This window comes from Coptis chinensis, chromosome 4 (assembly GCF_015680905.1).
Source record: "Coptis chinensis isolate HL-2020 chromosome 4, ASM1568090v1, whole genome shotgun sequence".
In the NCBI taxonomy this organism is placed as follows: domain Eukaryota; kingdom Viridiplantae; phylum Streptophyta; class Magnoliopsida; order Ranunculales; family Ranunculaceae; genus Coptis; species Coptis chinensis.
The window spans coordinates 108,010,250-108,025,493 of record NC_141459.1 but is presented as its reverse complement, the minus strand read 5'-3'; the positions used below and the strand labels follow the sequence as shown (position 1 = coordinate 108,025,493).

General features: G+C 35.5%; 1 protein-coding gene and 1 long non-coding RNA gene across 2 annotated transcripts; both read right to left on the bottom strand.

Moving 5' to 3' along the window:
• Positions 1-1,998: 1,998 nt before the first annotated feature.
• LOC147506888 (uncharacterized) lies at positions 1,999-4,548 on the bottom strand. The gene is made up of 2 exons (XR_015220854.1): positions 2,563-4,548; positions 1,999-2,244 (listed from the first exon to the last, which is right to left on the bottom strand). It is a non-coding gene; the product is annotated as an uncharacterized LOC147506888 (long non-coding RNA).
• Positions 4,549-5,436: 888 nt separating this feature from the next.
• On the bottom strand, positions 5,437-13,614 carry LOC147506887 (exosome complex exonuclease RRP46 homolog). Its single transcript, XM_086558941.1, has 10 exons — positions 13,417-13,614; positions 13,233-13,277; positions 12,093-12,237; positions 11,897-12,010; positions 10,557-10,657; positions 9,130-9,150; positions 8,005-8,077; positions 7,859-7,926; positions 6,334-6,466; positions 5,437-5,863 (listed from the first exon to the last, which is right to left on the bottom strand). The coding sequence occupies exons 3-10, from the start codon at positions 12,196-12,198 to the stop codon at positions 5,748-5,750; spliced, it is 732 nt and encodes a 243-aa protein (XP_086415067.1). The 5' UTR covers positions 12,199-12,237; positions 13,233-13,277; positions 13,417-13,614; the 3' UTR covers positions 5,437-5,747.
• Between the last annotated feature and the right edge of the window lie 1,630 nt (positions 13,615-15,244).

Here is a 15,244-nt window from a genome sequence, read left to right as displayed (position 1 = left end):
AAAATCCTAGTAGGCTCTCCAAGTGTTTACAATGCCAACCAATATGAGGCACTAAAGGAATAAAAGAAGTGTGAATAAATTTAGACTGCAACCATCTAAAATGCTAAAGACTTTATTTCTATACTGACAACCTAAGCACCACAAAATGACATGAAAATTAGATAAAATTAAATGGAAAACAATAAGAATATATTATGTATTAATACTTTTATTTAGAACTAAACAAATATAACTGGGGAAGACAATAATGATATCAAGAATTAACATAACTTAACTTTGTCAACCATTTGTTTTGAATATGATCCCACGGCCTTGCCCAATGCATCAACATCGTTTCTATTGGTCCATGGTGACTACGCACAAATTAGAATAACAACATTCAAAACAACAAATGCCTATGTACCTACTACCTATCTCATACAACTTACACGCATTTATTTGTAATGGCGCATGGAATGAGTTCCTAATATCACATATATGTAGCAAAGATTAAAAAGCAATGAACAAAACCACGCACATCAAAGATACTTCAAAACACTAACTCCTAAGTAACCCATGAACCCTAAAACAAATCATCTTCTCTTCTCAACTCTCTTCCAAACAATTAACTCAAATAATAACACCACCACCAACCACTCAATAAGCTATTACTACAACCGGTGTGCTCCAACAAAGATGTGGAGGTTCTATTTTGAAGTTTCCTTTTGGTAAAATCCCACTTTGTAATAATGGCTACCTTTTTTTTTTTTTTAATTAATAGCTCCATAAGAACATGTGAAAACAACTCGGTTTATCTCATGGATATACGAGAACACATACATCAAATACAAAATTCTTACCAACCTCACAAATGAAGTCTATGCCAAAAGATCACTAAGGCTTGTTGACAACTCTCTCTTTTGGTTGTGGCCCTATTATTCCTCCTTTATTGGTTCAAGACCGTGTTATGAAGAAAAGGGGGACTGTTAGGTGAAATTAAATTCAAATTCAAATGCCGGTAATCACAACATCAATTCTTTCCCTCAAGTGTTGCTCCTTCAGAACTTAGTGACTGGAGTCGGATCGGTCAAGACTTTGAAAGCAGCCTACTTCCTTCTTCCTTCTTCAATTCGGATGATAAGTTCAGACTCAAGCAGCCTACTATAACCAACCTCACAGATCCCACTCAATCTTTTACACCGATGTATCGTACTCTCTCGACCGGGGATAATAGCATATCAATGAATATTCAACCCTTCATCTTTACTTGAATCGAAAAAGGTTCGGGCCGGATCAAAAAGGTTCGGGTTCAGATTTTATCTTTACTTGAATCGAAAAGGTTCAGCTCAGATTTTACTGTTTGCAGCACCTTGCTTTCAAAGAGGGGGAAGAGAAATTGTTGGGGTTTAATTTACGCCTGTTGGAGAAGAAAGGAAGGGGTTTTTCTAAAGAGAAATTGTTGGGTTTTGCACAGCCGTTAGATTTGTCTAAAAAGATCTTGACCGTCCTTTGTTTATTATTTTGTCCTTTGTTTATTATTTTGTCCTGTAGCGCCAAAGATCTTGACTGTCAATGCCCGTGCCAGTCGGCACTCAAGACACATTGCGTTTAAATAACTCCCCAAGGTAGCACTGGATCAATGCTATAACCATTTCTAACAGTTTTATATTTCATAATCATTTCATGTGTACACTAAAGTGAGGTTATGGCAATCTTATGCACTTCATTTCTCACAAACCAACTCATTACACATACCCTTTACACGTTGATAATTCAACACATATGAGAATGAGGAACAAATAAGATGAGAGAGACTTGAATTAAAAACATCATCATTTTATATATATATATAATCCGGCAGAATCTCCTTTGTCATTTTAAACACCTAACTCCTGTTATAACCTGAAAATCAAAATAATCCAATTCTCATAGATCAACCCTGCCAAGATTTATAATTTTATATTTATACATAACACAAATTACTTATAAAGATAAAGACAGCTCATTAAACATTAAAGAGGGTTTCACATGATATTTCACCTTGGATTAATTCTTGTAACAAAAGGAAAAAAAAATACTCTTGGCTCACTAAGCTCATCATTTCTCTCCTTCTCCCCAATACATCTTACTTGGTACTAACTTGAAATTGATTTGGAGGTCCTATATCAACTTCAGATGGTTGCAGACTATTGTCCTCCCCTATAGATTAATGCGCCACGAACCCCTAATGTGTTGCTGAAAACTTATAACAATTTAACTTGGTACCTGCAAGCAAACCACATAAACATGATTTTTCCTAAACTTGGCACCTTTAACATTTTGTTTACAAAGGGGATGGTTCTCAAAAGGAAAATATCCCTATTCTTACTTTTGTTATTTGACAACAATATATTTTATCAAAGAAATAACTGGATGTAGCAAACTTTTTATCATGGCAACCATCAATGACTACATGAAATAAATTGAAAAACTAAAGTACATCCTAATAAAAATACTCATAAGCAATGTTCATTCGCCAATATAAGTACTTTTATGTAAGCAGGGGTGAAACTTGATTAAAATAAGGGAGTTGAAGATCTTTACCTAGATCTTTACCTATGATGCGCCACTTGGAATTGCATTTCATTTTGTCTTCCTTCTTGTAGTAATATATCAACCTACAAATGCGAATTCAACCAAGTACCAGAAATCTTCCAAGTAGCATGTTATATGGATAATAATAATAATAATAATAATAATAATAATAATAATAATAATAATAATAAGGATATCATTTACCAGTGGACTATATATGCAATAAAAATAACCTGAGCATATGGAACGGTTTAGTCAAAAAAAAAAAAAAAAAAAAAAAAAAAAAAAAAACTTACATAGATACAACATAATATGTATCATGCTATGGCTATTATATTGAAGAATAAAAGTAGGGTAGGATTTTTTAATTTCCCACTCACCTTTTCTCATTGGTATCAATGCCCTCATAGCAGAACTTGTGGTACAATTTCTTGTATTTGGCAGAAGAAATACAAATATTCTTTTTGAAAAAGTACATGCATATGGAGATAGCCACATAGAATTGTCCATAACTAAAAAGTGATGTTCTCAAATCAATGCCAACATACTTCACTGACTGGCTTGCGACTTATTAATTGTAATGACATGAGCTAGTCGAATAGGGAATTGTCACTTTCATAGTTTGGAAGACAACTCCAAAATTAAGGGAGTTAAAAATATTATTGGGATGAGTACCGGATGTTGTCGTTGCACGGTGTTAAATGTGTCAAAGATGCATAATAGAAAATGTAATGTCTAAACCTTAGAACATAAATAATGTCATAATAATGGAAATGATGGTTTAATAAAAGGAGCTCTAAGAACAAAAGCGAACGAAATATTACACCTGAAATATTGGTTTTGGTTTGAAGGGAGTTCCCAATTAAAGCGCACAATGGAGACTCAAAGCAGAAAATGGTAGAACAGTAGAGAGTCTAATTGGAAAGCGCCATGATATAATTAAATAATTAGATGCACATTAGATTGGGAGCTTAAATGCGAACTCAATAGACTGAAATAACTATCTATATGAGACGAAATAGTTATAACTGAAATCAATATGCTAAAGCAAATAAAAAACTAAAATAATCGAATTGAAATTCAGCCCACTTAAAGAATCTAAGCAAAGAAAATTGTATCTAAATCAAAATCAAACCAACATAGACAACAATTGGAATTTAAACAGAAATAGAAAAATAAATAAAAATAATCGAATTGGTACAGTTGAGAATTTTCTGCTAATCATTGTAAATACTAAATAGAATGGAATATATTTTTTACATTCACTGTAAATAGAATAAAATAAAACTTTCCACTCAGTCGAATTTAAGGAAAACATACTCAAAATAAATAGTCGACCAAAGAAAACCTATTGAATCCAATTGAAGAAATGGAAAAAAAGAGGAAATAGTCGTATTGACCAATTATGGGGGCATTGGGAACCTGAAACAATTGTAAAATACTATTTGTCATGGCTACTCAAGTTTTATCTAGCAAGAAGGTTGCATTACTAATCATATAAGCACCGACATAAACTTAGTGAAACTCACCTCTATTTTTACACAATTTTTGCACGAATATATACTTTCTTATGCAAACCAATAGAAAGGAAATTTTATGGAATCAAAACTCAGACCAGTTGAAGAATCTAACGAACATTAAAACCAAAATTAAAATAATGCTACCTCTTTAGACCAAAATAGAGAAAAAACAAAAAGTTAAGAAATTAAGTAGATACCTCGAGCGTTCAACGATGTTAGCATTAATAAACTCAATTGCCAAATCAAGATACCCATTCGAACCATACCATAAATCATCGAATTCCACGACAACAAATCCCTATGTCTCATTCCATCAAATACCTTTCTAGACATTTTAATATCTTCACATTTCGAATTACACACTTGTGAAATATTCCCACCACCAAATTGTACTGCATCATTATGAACACGAATTCCATCCTTTAACGATAAGGCTTGCGTGCAAGCTCTTAACACCTTAGGAAAAATATACCTATCTGGTTCAACTTGCCGTAGATTAAACAATCTAAGTTCCTGCAAAAATTCAGTAATGAAAGTCTGTCTTTCCTACACCAAACATAACCAATAAAAGTTTGATTCAAAATGATCAAATTGCACCTAGATTTCAAATATTTTACTTCACCATATCCACTCTATGCTCATTACAAACTCCGTTATGGAAAAGTTCAAAATTTGACAGGGTAAATAAGCACAGCCTAAGTGGTGAAGTTTTACTATGAATTGTTTTCACAAAAAATAGGAAAAAGGGATTTGAGTTGAGAAGAAATAGAGTGGGAAAGGTAGATTACGAAAAGAAATTGTGGATAAAAAGTAAAAAAAATTGATTAACATGATGTAGCTGTTAATGTTAATCCAATATTTAAGTAAGAGATAAATACTACCAAAGATAAATACTACCTGAAACTGATCAACATCAGTGTGTAATAGGACAAACAATGTTGACTGAGAATTGCTTCAGGTCAAGCTTCAGCCGTAATTTGTCGGTTTCGATTTACAGAGAGAGTTGTATAAGAAATCCAACCCAAAAAATAAAGAGATCGTGATACAGTGAGTCAAACCTGCGATCCCATGAAAACAAAGCCAAAATAATCAAACGGGAGCCGTTCCGTCGATGTCCCGATTCAAAAATTAAATCGCTCATCTCGACCGTTAGATTTTACTTAAAATGATCTGGACCGTCCTTTGTTTATTATTTTGTCCTGTAGCGCCAAATAAAACCTTAGCTTATTATATAGATATATGTTGCCGAGCAAGTCAGTATGCAAACATAGAACCTGGAGTGGCCTAGAGTGTTTTTAAGATAGCTTCAGGCAATGGCGGTGTCACAAGGATGATGAACAAATAACCAAGAGTTACGTAGTTATTGAGGGAAGGCCCATTCAATGCATACATTCACTAGCATACTAGAAAAGACATAGTCAGCATTCCAAGCTATAAAGAATACAAATTCAGTTAGCCAAACAGACCGAAATGGTGTTTCAGTGCGTATCTCATCTTCTGATAAGCATAAAACTAATGGCTAATGTACTACATGATAAAGTTCAAAATGAGAAGAAAAATCATTTCAACCATATAAAACTCCACCACCTAAGCTGGACCTGGTAAGTTGTTCATTAAAAAAATATCATTTCGTCGTTCATTCCTTCCATTTCAAGAGGTGTATACGTAACACTTCTATCCAGTCTTTGGCAAATCATTTGGAACTCGTGACTGCAAGCTTCTCCTGAGAAAGTCAGACATTTTTGCGCTAGCAGAACGCCCTCTTTCTAAGCAATGTAAGTAGCTATCCACTGAACACAAGACCAAATACCCATATTAACTAACTAGACAACATGGCAAACTCTATATCTTGATACAGAAGAAAGAGTTTCATTTATAAATTTTGTTTTAGAACTCGGGACTTCATAGAAATTTAGAAGGGAGAACAGTTGTCACAATATCAGAGATTGGTATGTTAAATGCTAAATTTTGGCAATCAAGTAAGGAAGCTGATGATAATCAAAATAAATTGCAACTGGAATCAAATTCATGGGATCATTTAGAAACATATAAATGGCATTGAAAATCAGAAATCACACTGATTATGGGATCATTTAGAAACATAAATGGCATTGAAAATCAGAAATCACACTGATTATGATTTCAAGAGTAATACACTAACTCTGCGCTGGCGGTACATAATGTGTTGAAGTAGAATATTAGAATTATCATCATGAAGTAAATAACGAGAAAGAGTGAGTGTAAGGAGTGACCATAATACCTGACATCACACCATGGGTAACAGATGTGATCATCCCATGTTCCAGCAATTCACCTTCTACTTGTAATGATGCTTCAGGAAGGATAGAAGCAACTGAGTTGGGGAAGACCAAATAGGCAAAGGCCTTCATTTTCTGGAATTTGCATGGAAAAATACCCATAAATACCATTGTAATGCTCAAGTGAACAGAAGGGGCTGAAAAATAGGTGATCGATCAGACAAGATATACTGCAACATGTATGTATGATACCCTGATGTACTTATCTACTAACATTAGAAAGCACTATAAAGCACATTATCAACAACTACACCTTATCCCATTCAGGTAATCATGTTTTATTCCCCCACACACACACACACAGAAAGGGCCAGCTTAGAACACAAAAAAGGTATTGAAAAAAATCTTAAGTTTGGGAAATTTGTTCCTACCCACAGGGTGATAAACTGATAATGGTAGGGATTGCAGACAACCAGTGGTTACAATCAGATTAATGTGTTAGAATCTCAAACATAAATATCTCAAGGAGTTCTTCGCAATACCTTCCCCGAGATACCATGATATATAATCATAAATACTACTGCCGTTGTAGACAACTAGACAAGTACATACTTATAAAAATAAATGAATAATCTTTACTAATATCTTGTAAACTACGAAAATGCTGTTGTCGAAAATCTGTGACCTTTGGTGTGGTTGTGGTTGAAGGCAATGTATTCATAATTTCTTCACTAAAAAAAACTATCCACCAAAAGACAACCAGACTACCAGAGGCATAATAATCGTAAAAATAGTAAAACATGAACTCAAGAAGAACAAAAGGCTTGGAAAGCAATTAGATGTACACAGCATGAATTGTTACATAAAGCTCATGATGGCTGATACAGAATGGGAAAAAGGTAAAATGCAAGTAATATGAAATGTTTTTTGGGTATTAACTTTTTCTTTTCCATGTTTTGTGAACTGATAATTAAAGAATGTGATCTTCCTCAGGCATCACTACTAGGGTCTAAGGCTAAGTCCAATGGTTTGCGTCGCCATCCCACCAAACCACAATAGTATAGTGGATAGTGTTAACGGATTAGCGTTTCCAAAGCCAATAGTTTTTTTCACAGCCGCCAGTACCAATGGCGTATAGGAATTTTTTTTTTGGACTCTCCAGCCGCCATTCTCAAAGGCGTGTGGGAAAAAAAAAAAATTTTAAATCTAGCGGCCACACAGTGTGGCGTGTGGCTTAGATTTCTTCTACCCACCACTCATACTGGCATGTAGACTTGACGCTATCTCGTTAAAACTGGCGCTATAGATAGGTAAACTTATACCGATAGCGTTGGCGGGTTAGCGTTTTGACGCACCATTGGATCAGAATTTCCGTGATATTTGGTGTTTGGCCGCACCATTGGACTTAGCCTAACAACTTGGGCATTTTAGTTGATCAAAATGTGTGAAAAATGAAAGAGAAAATTACAAACACAAACACAAGAGGAGCAGAGAGGGGGTGGCTAGTTAGTTTGGTGAAGAGCTAACCTGTTCTTCTAGCTTGGTAGGATCTAGAAGCACAGATCCACTTTCTTCCAGACCACAAGATATAGCAACTGCATCAACCAGCACAGACATTTGATAAGTATACAACATACAAAGAACAAGGGGATTAAAGCAAGATAAATCCTTACCAGCAAGATGCTTTAACGGAATACCAGCATCAACAAGAGCAGCACTGGCAGCATTTATGGCACTTGGGAGAAGCTGAACTTTCTTTGTTAAGTATGCCATCTTAAATCAATAACAGATATACCAGTAAGTACAAGACAATGTATCCCTACCAATAAAACATTTTTGATCGGGATCAAGGCGTCGACTAAACTCATATGGAACCTATGTAACATGGACACTTCATATTCTTAAAAAAAAATTGTGACGGACACACAGACAGGAACATTCGTGTCGGACGCACGGACACATTGTGCATACAATTTCTAACTAAGGTTTCTTCTATACCCTGAAAGCCTAAGAAAATCGAAATTATCAATAAACATAGTTAGAACACCAATTCCAATATTAGCCACTTTCATAGTTATTTATTTGTAAGGAGGCGCTTTGTGAGGTCTTGAGCCCAAGAATTAGTTGTGTAACTAAAGTACAGTAATATTAATTTTCAAAATTAGTTGTCCCCGTGTCCTACTTACATACGTCGCCATGTCGGACACCGACACATGTATCCCTGTCAATGTGACGTAGTTTGGAACCTATAAAGAAGCCACTTTTACTCATAGCATGTTTTACTATTTTGAGGATGTTATCGATGTAATTTCTGGTAATTTTAGATTTATCAAGGTACACATTAAATTCATAGAAACACCTGATTTCACTATCCTTCCTAAATCTATTATCAATATTTTACTTATCTTGATGTTATTAATTGGACTCTAAATAACTAAGCTTTCTATCTTGAGATAAATGATAAATTATTTTTAAGAGGCCAGATCATCTGCGCTGGGCTCTCCCTTTCACCGCAAGAACACCATTGTTGACTTCATTACAGCAACCATGTTGTGTATATTCCAGAGCAATAACGTCATTTAACATAAAACAGTGGTGGCCTTTCATGTAATGGAGGGAGCAGAGGTTGAACCATCGTTCCCATTTTTAGATGGTCCGATTTCTCTTCCAGTAACCACATCTCTCTTCCGTCATGTATCACTAACAATGTAAGCTTAGTGAGATAGATAGATTGTTGATAGCATGTCATTTATACCAATAAAAACCTTGAACATAACATAATTTTCCAAGAAGGATACAGCACCATCGTCATTGACAACCTGCACAATTAGTAAAAGTGATTATATAATGGAGAAGGATATGAATATCCAACCGAAAACTACTAAGAGATTACTGGATACAGTAAGCTATATTAAAAGGGCAGAAGAGGGAATACTGAAAAAGAAACAAGACAGAAAGATAATAGGACCTCAAGGAATCATGCCTGCAGTGATATTGAAATGAAACTATACTTATAATGAAACTAGCCGCGCTTACGCATTAAAAAAAGTCGGATATTCAAAATCTACTTGAGGGCAATAATGGTTATAATGGAACTTTCTTGTATGATACAGTCCTTCCAATGGTCCCAATATCTACCAAAGCTAATACCCACCTAAAAGATTTTACCTTAACCAGACCATTTAACATTTCCTCTGTGCTAGGTATATGGCAAAACAATTGGCGGAAAATTTTGAAAATTCCTATAATCTAGTAGACATTTAAGTGGTTAAGGTGTGGTCATGACTAGGGCTGTCAATGGATCGGTTTGGGTCGGGTTCTGGAAAATCCGAACCCGAACCGATAATATTATATTTCATCCGAAACCAAACCAAACTGAAACCGAACCGACCCTACCCGAATCGAAAACTATAAAATCAATTAAATCCTAAATTAAATTAATTAATTTCAACCACACAATTGATAAACATATACAAAATTAATCATAAATATTACTAAAATGTCATCTTATCGGTTTGGGTTCATATTGGTTCAGTGGAGGGCAAACCTGAAACCAAACCAATATCTTATAGGTTCGGTTCGGTTTCGGGTCGGTTCATGGCAAATCAAATTACCAAAACCCAAACCGTTTTTTATCGGTTTGGTTCGGATCGGTTATCGGGTTATCGAAACCCATTGACAGCCCTAGTCATGACCTGGCATAAAGACATTCCGATTCCTTGACATAGAGGGAAATTTTGATCAAATATTTGTAGCTTGGCAGTGGCAGAAACAGAAATAATTCTTTAGTGGGTTCATACAAAAAGGAAGACAATCACAAAAATAAGATTGCCATATTACACTAGAAGGGAATCCCAATTAAATACAAGGTTCCGAAACTTCAGCCCTTTAAAAAAAGGAATGACGAAGCCAGGCGTTCCTTATCTCTATTTATTTATGATCAAACAACCTCCTATATCTTTCCTATGTGTCAACTAACATAAGATTGAGAAGCAATGCCGTTCTCCACTGACTTATGAAGTATGCATGAGTGCATGACTACAACAGATGGTTGAAATGGATGATAAGGAAGCATAACAAGAAGGTAAACACCTACTATGTCGGACAAACAATAGCCTCTTTCTCTATAGGAAATATTTATTACTAATAGATAAACAAATTCAGAGAACAAGAAATTGCATCTCAAATAGCTAAAGAAATTGGGTGCAGAAGCAAGCCAACTCACCTGAAGTATGATAGAAGTCGTGGTATTTGGATTGACTGTCAATAGGCATATACTTTGTAAGGTTCTCTCCAGTATCATCTCATACTCTTTCTCTTCTTTCCCTAAACAGTGAGAGAATATGATTAGCGTCCAGGCAGGATTAAATTCAAAAAATTCAGTCTGTCAAAATTTCCAGGCATTTTGAATCTCTAGGACACAAACAAGATACTTTACAGCATGGCTTGGGGCCGACTAAGCAAATGAATGTAGATGCAGGTTTGAGAGTGGGAAAAGGCTTTTAAGTATTTGCCTCGAGAGGCCTGTTTCAAGTGAGCCCCCCTCTATATGACTTGGCGGTGCCTCACGACTCAAGCTTAGTCGGGCTTAATTAATCTGACTGGGCGGGTTGGGGCTTGCTACTAGGCACGAAGGTGTAGTACTTGCCAGTGAATTTTCAAAACTCTTCTTCTTTTTGCTTGTTTTTTTTTTTGGCAAGCCTGTTTTAAATGAGATCAGTAACTCTTTGATACTGGCGGGGTTCGATCCCTAGACCTCTGGTATCATCACCCAAAGGTTTTACCAACCTTACTAGTCGGCACCTGCAAAAAAAAAATGTGTGGGCAAGCCTGTTTTTAAAGAGATCAGTAACCAATTGTGTGTAGCGAGGTTCGAACCCCATACGTCTGGTATCATCACCCAAAGGTTTTACCAACTAAGCTATAAGGCACTTACTCTTCTTGCTTGTTCAAGAATCTTCAAGTTTTTTTTGGAATACTCGTCAATTCGAGTAGAAACCACACCAATCCCACTTAGAACTAGGCTTTTCAATCTTTCCGCAGCATAACAAAGACATCCTAAGTTTCTATAGTTACTTGCTTCGAATAATTTCTCTCTATTCCTGGTGTCAACTTAGAAAGGCAACCTTGTGTCATAAATGCTGAATGCTTTTACACTTTACAATAATATTTGATGCTTAAAGCTAATGAAGCCTAACTTCATGCCTCTGAGCTTTAGAACTGTTTCATAACAGTAGAGGACAGACTAAATTAGAAGGAAAAACAAGATGTAACAACAACAAAAAAGACCAACAGAAAATAAAAGACAGAACTACTATACGATTTTCATTGGTTCACAAAGCAATATCACTAATGATAAGATCAAAATGTTTCAAAGTGTTGGGTTTCAGAATATGAGCATCAAGTACAAAATGTGTGAATTTAAAGAAGAAACCACATAAAAGCAATCCATATTCCATAAGCTACCTTGCTCGTCTGTATTGCTTTAGTTCAGACTTTAGACAATAAGGACAAGGCTTTAGTAACATAGTGCTAGTTTTATTTGGAAAAGTACTCAATGCTCACCAATCTGTCCAGTTTTAGGCTTCCAAATGACCTCTATAGAAGCTTTTTCTGGGTTTCCATTTTTTCTTGTTCCTGCTTTAGGCCCATAAACAGCAGCAAGAAGTATTGTATCTCCTAAACAAAGTAAAACAGACGAGAAAGATATGTTAAATATACATAAATAAATAACAAAAAAGTATTCTCTTGGGCTGTTTACCTTGAGACCAACGAGCTGAACCATGAGCACGATTGAGTACATTACGAGAACAAGTCAGCGGTCTGAGCTGATTAGGTGTGCGACCATCCACTCTATCAACTTCCATTGAACTTTCTACCGTCTCACTTCTTCAACTTCACCAATCCTAATCGATAAGAGAGGAAAAACAATTATAAATTTCAGAGGTATATATTTTTATTTTTTCTATTTTCGATTTTTTGTAGAATATTAGAATGATAATAATCATAATATTAAATATTTTAGTATCTAAAACAACTTTTTGGACTGTTGCAGAGCAAATTTTTGTGTAGGAGAATTGTTTGACAAACTACACTTTGGTCATGAAAGATATGAGCTCTCTGTCTATTTTTTTTGGATGTGCGACACATTTTGGGCTACAAGATTAGTGGATTAGGTTACAGATCATTTGCAACTTGCAATTCTCTTTACTTGCATATTTTGCAACTTTGTAAGTTCCTCAACTAATCAACTTTGTATGCTCATTTTATATTTGAGTTAAGATAATATTTCTATCACTTTAATATTTGTTTAGTATGCAATACTTTTTTCCCCTATTTATCACTGTTTTTCTCATTTTCTGAAAAAACTTCTAATTTATAAATTTTATATCTATTAAAAAATTAATTAATTATTCCTAGCCGTGTCCCCGTGTCGAACTCCCACAGCTCCCCGTATCCGTGTCGGACACCGACACAGGTGCCCGTGTGAATGTAACCTAGGGTTTTAGAGTTTAGAGAATTGGTTTTTTCGGAAACACAATCAGTAGTCTACTAACGAATGCGCCGTCTGACCATTCATCCACTTATCTCTCTTTAGTCATACTAAAGGAACGGAAATATGTGACCAATACATGGGTTTCCAAAGTAACCCAAAGTTGAACAGTTTCTCATTCGTCAGTGTGCTTTAGCTTTAGAGCCACACGCACACACAGGTGCAGGTCATCCTATGTTATAACCAGAAAAGAACACCAAACTACACGTGGCTTAATTTTATTGATTGGTGTTACACTATAATTTCCCTTTATCTAATTGAAAATCAATTCAAGAATTAAAATTGTTAATCTTCAGAAGATCAAAGTATAATAATAATAAACAAAGTAGAAGGAGAACAAAAACTTACTGGATTCAATTTGTTTCCGTTAATTCAATTGTTGTTTCTCCTCTCCTATTTGAAAAGGGAAAAATGTGAGTCCTTGAAAGCTGAAAGATGGGAGAGAGTTTACGAGATTGAATATAGGAGAAAGTGACCCAATCACATTTTGGGCCCCTATCTCTTTGGGAACAAAACCGTTCGCACCGCTCACCGGATAACTAAGCCCACACATGACATAAGGATAGCATATGGTGATGCAACTATAGTATTAAATCGCCATATGCTAGGAGAAAATTAACTGTTAAAGGGTAATGAAATCTTTTTATGTGGTAGTGGTGTATGGCTTGGAGAAGATAATGATATAGTGATGGTAGTGGTGTAATTTCATAATGTTAAGAGTGTAGATGTCATTTGATAAGGATTGGTGGTAGCATATGTTGCATGGACACATACGCGGACACGGTGACTCGGTTGTAACTCAAAAAAATAAGACGCAGACGCAAACTGGACGCGGAAATTAAATAATATATGTAATTTTATTTTATTTTAATAATTGAACATTACAATTTATAAACTAATTCATATATATCGTAAAATTCATAATTACTCAAAATAAACGTCCACAAAATTAAACAAACATATTAATATAGTGTTTAATCAAATTTCTACTCTTAAGTCTTAACAAAACATTCCCCTTATATGATATATTCTAACCACTTGCCAACACAAACAGGAGATTCCAAATTCCCATGATTCCGCTACTGTGATCCTTTACTACTTACACTTACATTCTAAGAACAGTAGGATCACAATGGAGGTAGCACAATCACCTTCCATTCCAGGCATTGGCGGGCAGCAAAGCAAGTTCCATTTTGTATAGTTATTATTTTTTGCTTTGAAGCCCTTAATTTTGTTTCCCTTTAAATTTTCATGGGTAATTTTGACTTAACCCCCCACAGATGGGTAGCGGTTTGACTAAACCCCCCATTTTTAAAATCATTTGAGTTTGCCCCCCACTCCGTCAATTTTGTGTGTAACAGACGTTGATATTTTACCTATTGACCATTTTGCCCTTTCTGACAAATTAAGGGTTTTTTTTTTTTTTTTTTCCTCTTCGTTAAAACAAATTAAGAGGTTTACTATTAGTTAGTGTAAACCCCCCAAACGTCAATATGCTATTTGCATAAACCCCCCAATTTTTTAGTTAACCGTAAACGAAGAAGAAGAAATCTCACGATTGGGACATAGTTGTTCTGTTTCCAAAGTTCTCACAATTGGAAGGGTACTGAGCTCTCATGAACATGATGAAGAAATATTTTCATGGTTTCATACGTAGACCAGCATATGGAAGCTGTGGGGGGTTAAGTCAAAACTACCCAATACAGGGTTTTCCCCAGGGTATGGCCCATCATCCGGGACTAACCTCGGTGACTCCTATTCTTACAGTGGACCTCCTTTGCATTTCAACAGCTCAACAATGAAACAACCTCAGCTTCCCTCATCTCCTTCACTCAAGTGGAGGCAAACTATCCTCGCCTCCCTCATCGCCGATATTACCACATGCACTCCCAACCGCCAATGTTGGTGGAGGGCAAATTCTAGTGGAACTGGAATAGAGTTCCCATTGATGATGTGGTTTACAAAGTATCAACAATGGGGTTTTCAAGGGAACAGTGAGGGCTACGGTTAGGAAGTTGACCGAGAATGGCCAATCAGTTGACTGAATGTTGTCTTTGGAAAAACCGATGAATGATGGGGAAGTCCAAAGACCCAAAAGGATGGTTTGCGCGGTGATACCCGCAATTCCCCGCAAATCGTTATTTCCTAGATTTTATCTTGTATATACTGAACTAAGCTTTCTCTAGCAACATTAGTTGATGAGAGGAATATGTTAATCTGCACATTTGATATACCTACTTGTTACCGGTTTTTTATTTTTTTAGTTAATTAATACGTAATAATGCTAGTATATGTAATTAACCGTGTATTCTCGCAAACACTTCGATTTGATTAGCAACATGATTTGTTTTTGAGGGCAT